This window comes from Limulus polyphemus, unplaced genomic scaffold, assembly GCF_000517525.1.
Source record: "Limulus polyphemus unplaced genomic scaffold, Limulus_polyphemus-2.1.2 Scaffold284, whole genome shotgun sequence".
Lineage (NCBI taxonomy): Eukaryota > Metazoa > Arthropoda > Merostomata > Xiphosura > Limulidae > Limulus > Limulus polyphemus.
Window position 1 is genome coordinate 145,879 of NW_013665894.1, and position 10,015 is coordinate 155,893.

General features: G+C 31.0%; 1 protein-coding gene across 1 annotated transcript in view; it reads right to left on the reverse strand.

The window, feature by feature from the left end:
* LOC106457035 (small subunit processome component 20 homolog) overlaps positions 1-10,015 on the reverse strand; it is a 184,195-nt gene that overhangs the window by 84,030 nt on the left and 90,150 nt on the right. The window contains exons 31-32 of the mRNA XM_022382842.1: positions 8,115-8,250; positions 706-796 (exon numbers count right to left, since the gene is read on the reverse strand). Coding sequence (XP_022238550.1) covers positions 706-796; positions 8,115-8,250 — 227 coding nt within the window. The remainder of the gene's footprint in view (positions 1-705; positions 797-8,114; positions 8,251-10,015) is intronic.

Consider the following 10,015-nt stretch of genomic DNA (forward strand, 5'->3'; position numbering starts at 1 on the left):
AAACAAACAAACAAGCAGATATGTAACAGCTGTATTTCTGGGTACATTTTTCAAATAAAAGAATAGCAATGCACTGTCACTTAAGCTTGGACAGGTGCAAGTTCTAATCAAATTTCTCAGTAAAAATATGCTTTTGTTATGAAGACACTTTATTAGCGAGCAAAGTAATCTCTGTAGATTGTCAAAAAATGTTAGTCCAAGTTAAACATTTAAGTTCAGTTGAAACTTATCGAAAAAAAAAAAACATTTAAAATCTAAAACACTAAACTCTTAAAAACGCTTTTAATTCTTAATAGTATAATTTCATTATGAGAAAAGTTACTGCCATAAAAAAGTTTGATAATTATCATTATATATATATATATATATATAATAAAACATAAATCCTTAAATAATCAGCTGTTTTTATAATTCAAAAGTATGAAATATCTAAATAAAGGTTAGTTTTATTGAAAAAAGATGCTTCTAAAATAATAACCAGTTACCCAGTGCTTTGTAACATATTTACAGACCAAAGTTTAACAGCAAGGTATGTAAAAGTATTAAAATAATAAAAGAATCCTGTTCATGAGAAAACATTTATAAAAATATAATGATAAAATAAAGATGGAATATAAGCATAAACACTAAACTTTTACTTACTAATAATGTTCTGTATAAGTTAGTATTTTCCTAACCACAAAAAAAAGAAAGAAAGAATCTGACCTGTTTCCTGAGAGATGATTTTGTAACAAAAGGAATGAGTAGATCAACAAGCTCTTCACTTTGTTTATTCTCACGCACATGTTCACTGATCCTGTAGTTCAAAGTAAGCAACAAAAAAGATTACATATCTAATTACTGTAAATGTAAAAATTAGTATCATAGATCTCAACACTATACAATGAAGAAAAGTTCATCTTTTAATAAGTGGATTAAGACCTTTATCTGAAATTTTAAAAACAGCTTAGTTATACATTCATGACAAATAGAAGCACTATGTATCTTTCCTATTTACAAAACAACAAAGCTATTCATAAACAGAGACATTAAATGTTAGTTGCATTCTGTAGTTGTGTGTTTGTTTAATTTTCGTATAAAGCTATTCAAGAATTACCTGCACTATTTGTCTCTAATTTTGAAGTGATAGTCAGCTAGTCAACACCACCCACTGCCAACTCTTGGGCTACATTTTACCAAGGATTAGTGGGATTGACCATAGCATTACAATACCACTACAGCTGAAAGAGAGATCATGTTCAGGATTGGTTTCAATCCTGCAACCCACAGGTCAAATTCTATAATCAACAGGCCATGGCAGGCCCTTAGTTATATGTGAACCATTTAAACATACAAATAAATATATATGTGCTATACTACCCTTACTTATTAGTTTAATTAAAAGTCTATATTGGAATGTAACAGATGTCTATAGGAATTTATTATATAGTGTAGCTTTATAGAATATGGTCATGTCTAAAGTACTGAGGTTAATAATAATGCATTCAGACAAAATTTGGTAGATAAGTTATCAAAGTAGATAAAGTTACACTGAATGTGATTATTGTATTTAAAGTTAAATGTATTATCACTAAACGTTAAAAGGGAACCACAAGATTAAACTGCTTGTAACCAAGTTGTAGGCTTCTGTACTAGGACAGGAGCTTTTATGTTAAGAAAATTATCTGTTTTCTCAATTAAAACAAGACTACAGTTTGACAGCTAATTAAATGGTGTTTCAATACTGAATAATTATAGTTTAAATGTTAACTATGGTAGTCAATATACTGTTGACGAATCATTTTATCTTCTAGTTAGATAATATTATTGTCATGTAATGGTTAACACTTGCTGTTCCTAATTTTAAAACGAACAATCAGAGTATCTTACAACTTAGAAGTTGTAAATATACTAGTTTGAACTGTTTTTTTTATATGAATATATTACAAACAATCCTTGGAAAGTTTCTATTAAATTGTAGTTTAGTTATATCATGCAAAGTTGCACAAGATTTTAGATTAATAATACGTTTTTTAAAGATGCAGTCAAGTGAGAGAAATTGATATTACAGAATGAAGCTAATTGTTTTTATTGCATTACTAGTTGTCAACTACATTTGTTCTTTTTGATAATTATGATTGTTTAATAGTCAATAATGTAAGTCCATAATCCCAAGCAAAATAAAGCTGTCACAGAGAACAGTTTGGTTGTCCTGAATTTTTTCCAGCACTTTGTACAGAGAACAAAGTTCTTTCTTCACAACACTTATAAATGGTCAAGTCTTAATTTCCTTATTGTTTGTTAGAGTTATTTTAGTTAGCTTTTTTTTCTATATCTGGTCAACATTAAGGGCTAGATTTCTAATTCATAAGGTTAGAATTGAAATTTTATGATTCTGCTCTTAGAGCAGTCACAAAGCTTGTTCTGATTTAATTATTTATGTATGATGTATTAGATATCGTATAAAGAGAAACACTTTATGAAAAGTCTTCATATTAGCCACAAAATGTGTCATATTCAGTTAAAAACGAAGGTCCAGGGTTTCCTAAGTTTATGTGATAATATATTTTAATTCTTTTAAAATAACACTGCAGTTGTATTCACATACTAAACATGCAAACAAACCCATGGCTGCCAAACTTCCAATCCATATAGGAAATTCATGATTTTCACCCTCACTTCCTGATCAGGAACTATAAAAACTATCATTTTCCAATTTCTTCTTGCTTTCCCAAAATAGCTTTGTGGTTACTGCCAATTTAAGGGCTGATCAATCAAAATTAGTCTTTCAACTGATGTTTGCCAAGAACCAGATATTAATAAATATAAGCAAGTTTTTATCTTGGGTCAGGTATTACCTGTTGAGTTGGCTTGGGTATATCCACAGTATAAACAATATTAATTTAGTTACCGAAGTCACACAAGTGGTTTTTATACCACCAAACAAGATGAGGATGTTGTTCAAGAATCTGAAGAAATGGGAAGAAAGACATTTAAAGGTTGGCTGACAAAGAGTATAAAAACAAAAGAAGTGTATCAGATCTACTGCCATACATGTAATACAAATCAAAGTTGATCACCTGATGGTTATTAATTAATTTTAAATTCTGGGAAATATATTTTGAATAGATACTTGCCTCTTCTCACATAATAGGTTTTTTCATTCAATGTTGCCCTCTATATGTTCAAAAGTTTTGGCCTTGAAACTCCCACCTATCCCACGTATCTATGTGGTTCAGCTGTGTTAATAAGTAAGTGATAACCCTCCACCAATAGGAGCGTGACACACTCTCCTATCATAGCTGGCTCCCTCTTCACTTTGAGATTAGGCAGAAAAGAAGCACCAGAAGTGGGGAGGAAGGGTGGGAAGTGTGAGAAGAGGTATCTATCACAAATATATATTCGGTATAGGAAAATATTAACTTCCGACACAATATCTTACCCCTTCTTACATAATAGCTAAAAGGGTGAACTGCATATTGGAATGTGATGGAAAATTCCAGATCACGCCATACAGCATTTGGAATAATACATCAGATATGCGGTAGTAGGATAGTAACATCACCTACACCAGCAAAACACAACCACTCTACTCTTAACTGAGTGGAATTGAGTACACTCAGGAGGAAGCCTCCATGGTCCACCACCCCAACTGATAAGTGGTAGGAACTCCCATACTCCACTGGAAAAAGGAGGGAAAAATAAAGTGTTGGAGAGTCTGGAAGAATGTAGCACCAGAGAAAATGCAATGGGTGGCCATGAAACTCTATTTTGAAAAGCAAACTGTTCCTGATTTATGCAATTGAAAGATTGTTAGAGACAGGCAGCAATACCCTTCTGCTTTGCTCGAGCTAGTCCATGAATCTGTAGTGTGGGACAGACATATTTATGATGCAAAACACCTTGAGGAAGAACCTACTAGCAATCTTACGGAACACCCCATCTCAACAGTGGGTGTGATCAACCTTATCAGCCATACAGTGCAGATTTAAGAATAAGTATAACTGGACAGACATCACTTGCCACAGAGTGGGATCCAATATAGAAGAAGAATGTGATTCTGTAAAAAAACACGAAAGAAAGTATTAAATGTATCAACTCACAATCAAACCGATATGTGTAGTATGGCCACAGGAATAGTGAAATATGAGGATGAATCAGCCACCAAATGAAGCTAATGGAATGAATCTGTTGGGTGTAGTCCACCTGCCACTCTGGATGATTTACCCCAAATGACGATGTAGATGGGCAGCCAGGAAAAGATAATATGTCTAATCTGATGTGATGACACCTGGAAAAACAAACTGTAGACAGTTGAGAAATAAAGATGAATATCCCAGCCTGATAAGTTGGCAAACCCAACCTGTGAGGGTGGTGCCTGAAACATCACTTAGAGAGGAAGGGTACCAGTGGAAAAATAAAGCCTGGCAGGCAATATAACATGTGAGGTCACACATAAAAAATAGATTATCCGGATCCAAACAGTATTAGGGTCAAACATTATTCTAGTATACATGACACTAATTTTGGAGTCTAAATATGAAAAAACATGAATATATGAAAAAACAATTATTCTGAACTCGAGAGGGTCGAGGCATGATGTCCTCCCCCTAAATCCAGTAGGATCAGAAAATTTGGTTAGCATGGACCTCAATATTTAGAGAGGAAAGGAAAAAAGGGGAAAGAGCAAGGGGTCTAAATGAGGAGGAGTACCAATAAAAGGTGACATATCAGTGGCCCCATGTCCAAGAAGGCTAATGACGGCCAAGGAAGGAGGTGGAAAAAAAAACTCTATCCAAATCATCATAATCTTGCCCACGTTCACCAGACAAAGAAATGTCTGGATCCCCAATTCCCATCAAAAAATGAGACCTCCATAGCCGAAAGTGTAAGGCCCATGACCGGAGAAACAGCAGGTTAAGATGTTGTAATAGTTGTTACTACTGAAGCAGTGGTGGTGAAAGAAGTTCAAAATTCATGTTTTACTGGAGTGAAGTTCAAAATTACAAACTACAGCGAGATTATCACTATATAAAATGAAGCAAAGTTGATTAACAGAAAATGTGAAAAATAATAAAAATAAATTAAAGTAAAAGTAAGAGCAAAAAGTACCACATCTTAACATTACTGTGCCAAATTGAGAAATGAAGACTGGATTCTATAGTATAGAGGGAGTCAGCTGAGACAGGAGAGTGTGTCATGCTTCTATTGATGGAAGGTTATCGCATGCAGTTGAACCACGTAGAAACGTGGAGTAGGTGGGAGTTTCAAGGCTAGTAGTGAGCAAAACATTTGCACATATAGAGGGAAGCATTGAGCAAAAAAGCTATTACGTGAGAAGAGGTAAGATATCATAGAGAAATACATGAAACAGAAATACATTGCACATTCAGCAATGCTGATCTTTACTGTCACACAAATTAGAGGATTACTAAACTTGGGAGGAGGCAAACATCAATTTCACTGACCTGACTTTATGATTAATATATAGATATTAAAATAATAGTTATATTTGTTTGTTTACTGCATTTCACGCAAAGCTACATGAGGTCTACCTGTGCTAACCATTCTTAATTTGAATTCTTAGACTAGATGGAAGGCAGCTATTCAACATCACCTATCACTTACCCCTTGGGCTATTCTTGTCAGACCAAAAATGGGATTTGACCATTACTCTTACAATGCATCCATAGTGAGAGAATTGTCTACAATTCCTTTCACTCTTTACTGTATTGAAATTTTAGGTTGTGTCTGTTCTATTACTTAGAAAGTATTATTATAAAGTAACTGCAAAATTACAAAGAACTTACATTTATCAATCCATATAATAATTTGTTTAAATTTAACGGAAGAAGAAGGGTGTATAATGCATTAAACTACAAACAACAATATTCAAATTTTCAAAACAGCCAAAAATGTTACATCCTAAATTACATGTTGCCAACTTACAAAGAAGTACTGAATGTGTTAAGCTTATACATGTAATATGTCATTTTATTAATTGCACTTGAAACTCATTAACCAAAAGGATATGTATTACAGATAAAATAATGTTTGTTTTTGTATATCATTAGTCTACAAGTTTAGAAATTGATGAACAAAGTGATGTAAAGTAAATGAACAATAATGCTACCCTTTGCAGGTTGAACATTTGTATTTGTACATTATGTGAACAAAATATTTTGGTCAAAGAATTTAAAATAAGAAAGAAATCAACATGACAATCTTTTAATCTATTAACTAAAATATTTTGATATTTTATCATCCATGAAGTTGAGCTTGCAAATGTATATAAATCCATTTTTAAAAATGTATTTATTTGAAACCGCAATGATAAAAGGTTAGACAAATGTTACTTTCTTTCATTAAATAATACCACATTGGTAGTTATTTTTGGCAAGCTTGTTCCTTATCAAGCTTATTAAATGTCCTCAATGACTACATAAAATACCCATAATGCCCTGGCTAGAAGTGTATAAAATAACTGAACTTTAATTTGATAACTTGCCAATCCAAGCTTGAAGTTTCAATCAACCTTTATTTTTTTAAACTGTTTATAAAAACATCAACATTTTTCAGATATTGTCCTCTGCTCATTAACATTGTAAAAATACATTATAAGAATAACCTAAAGCTATTCATGAAGTTTCTGTAAGTGGTGCCCTCAAGAAATCTGCATCATTCTTGTAGTCATGTAACACCATGAGTCACATTTCTATTTTGCAAGGATATTGAAATCAATATTTTAATGTTAAGATAGAAATAGCTTGTACTTCTTTTTTTATCAGTAAGCCATTTAAAAAAAAACTAATTATTGTGCCTTTAAAATTGGTTTACATGGTTACATCTGAAATGGTTGATATTTTTGATAAATGAGTCATAAAAATTATTGTACAAAATACATCTGTTTAAATTTTTTAGATTTCATGCTAAGGTATAATTAATTTGATATTATTTCAAGCTATCAAGCTTAAAAAATATAAAATAAATCCTATTTGCATTCTAGTAACATGTTGGAATTAACTGTTTATTCTAAATTCAATGAAGCTAAACTATTTTTTAAAATATTTACCTCTGAATCCATTCCAACCAAGATTGTTTATGTAAATGAAATTTTAAGTTTTGTAACAGAAATTTTGGTTTTGGGATTTAGTTGATCAACTTATTCCTTTTATCAGTAAAAAAATAATTAAAGCAAGGTTGTTCATCCATATTTAGGGTGACCAGGTTTTCAAACAAAAAAAACTCGAACAGTCCAGCCTTTGCCCCTAATTTCAAAATGGTTATTACAAATTTAAAATAATTTAACTTTTATTTAATTTACTTTAAATTTATTGAACTGTTCTACATATTTCCAAATATGTTAACATTGATTGGCATTGTTTTTGAAATAATTTCAACTACCAGGACATTTTGTGTGTCCCAAGAACACAAAACATCCTGGTTTTATAATAAGGATATCAAACTGTCAGTTACATCAAATCACGAATGTGATAGGCCTACTTGACTTGCTCATTGTTGTAACTACCAAAGAACAGGACTGTTCCAGCAAAACCAGGATATCTTGGTCACCTTATCCATATTTCTAATTTTCATAAAAAACAATTTCTCAAGCCATATGTGATACTAATAATAGATAGTCCTGTCTTTATATCTTGTATTAGAATTTTCACCACAATGTTTCATATTACTACATTAAACTATAAAATATTAGTACAAACATGACACAATACCTACTTTGGCTTCAGTTATTGTTTCATAACACTACATTACATTATAAAATATTAGAACACAGATACATGACAATTTCTGTTTTGCTTAAATCATTGTTTCATAATACTACATTAAACAATAAAAATTAGTATGAAATTACACAATACCTACAATTATTTCAATGATTTATAAACTAATGATTTTAATATAGGTATATTAGGTACTTTTTATTTTATCAAGCTTTCAGCTAACACAAAATGGACAAAAGCTCATTACAAAAATTAAGAACATGGAAATTGCATGTCATAATAAATTTTTTGAGTCTTTATAAATGATTATTCCTGTAGTTTTAATAATTTTACAAATTTATAATCAACTTTCTAGAAAAATACAGCATTCACATAATAAAATGAACTAGTTACCTTGAGAGAATGGTTAGTTCTTCGGGCCTTATAAATCTTTTAGAATTTTTTACTGTTCTTGTAACAATGAGTCGGAGCCGCTGGAGAATCAAGGGTACATATGGCAACAACAGGATAGTTCCATAATTTAGTGGCTCTATAAATAAGATGCATTATTATGTAGAATATAAGAATATAATACTGAAGTATATATTAACAGTTGTTTTAAACTAACCCAATGAACAGTAAAGAATATAGATAATGAACTAACTAAAACAGTCCTGATTTCTGGGGAAAAAAAGTAAATATTCACCAAGAACTTCAGTAAAAAGAAGAAAAAGACAATATCTGCACAAAAAAAATATCTATCAGTGTTATGGTTTATGCCTAAGAAGGTGTATGCTAAAAAACAGGTGATTTTTGTAGGTGGTTTTATTAAGAATAAGTGACTCTCTCTTTCAAATTTTGCACACAAAAAATGTAATGGAGATGATTTAACTTGATACATATTTTATTATATATTAGTTAGTACTAAAATTTTTATAATACACTTTATCATACATTCAAAATGTTTATTGTTACAACAGAGGTGTGTAAAGTATATCCTTATCATGTACTCTGGTTGGTTGTATCAAAAAGATATCATATCGTGATAGAAGCATTTCATTGCTACAGAACTTTACAGCTGCATTCTCTCTTAAAATTCCAATTCTTACTCAAGCAAATTTAAAGTAAGCTGTATACTTATCAACAGTCAGTGAGCATAAAAGAAATTAACACTAAAATAATATGGAGATAAATTTGTACCATTAACAAATTTATACAACTTTCTTGAAAAGGAATAATGTATTCCTTTTTAAACTCACCTCTCATCAATATCATAAATATTTTAACACTCTGATCCCCTAATTTTGTGCAATCCTAAACATTTTAGCTTGTGCAAACTGTTTTTATCTTAAAACAAAAAAAAAATAATTTACATCATTACTCTTAATTATTTTATATCATAAAATAACCTACAGCTTATGAAGAATACTAAATGTGTTAAAAAAGAACTTTTTTGGCTTGGTAGTCATAATTTTTCTTCATTTTAAAGTAGGTAATTCACTGAATAAATATTTTCTATTGTTCCTTTATTAATTTCATCATCACAACCAAACAAGTTCTTGGGATTAAAGACTGGAAAATAGTATAATAGATTAGTCTACAATCTGAAAAGAAACTGCTCAAGCTTGATCTCAAGGAAAACAGACCTTATGTTTCAATTTCTAATATATACATTATACTTAGAAATAGTTTCTGCTATTCAGGAAAGTTTTAGGGTAATTTTTTTTAAATGTTCAATTTAGGATACATGTAGTCAAGTTCATATAACACAGATGTAATTTATACTTTTCATGTAACTTAAATAATGTTTCATTCATATGCAAGACACACGGTGTCCAAAAATTATTGAAACACTTTCATTTGAATAGAATCAGAACCAAATCAGATAAATAATTGCAATTTCTGCCAATGTTGGAGAATGATGTCTGAAGATTCTTTCCACTATTTCAAATGGGGATAAGGAGAAGGTACCAGATATGGCCACACTTCATGCTCGAATAACAAACACAATTTATATATATATATAAATATATATAGTTTATAAATTGTTTCTCATTATTTCATTCAGGAGGATGCCTCCATGGTCTACCACCCCAGTGTCTTGGAACTGGAAAGTGGTAAAGACTCCCAAATTCCTCTAAAAGAAAAGGAAGAAGAAAGCACAATGGAGAGTCCAAAGGAATGACAACACCCAAGAAAGTACAACAGGTAACCATTAAACCCTATTTTGAAAAGCAGACCATACCAATTTATTAAATACAAGGCATGGCAGGGATGGGGAACTATACCCTTCTTTTTAACTCATGTAGTTCATG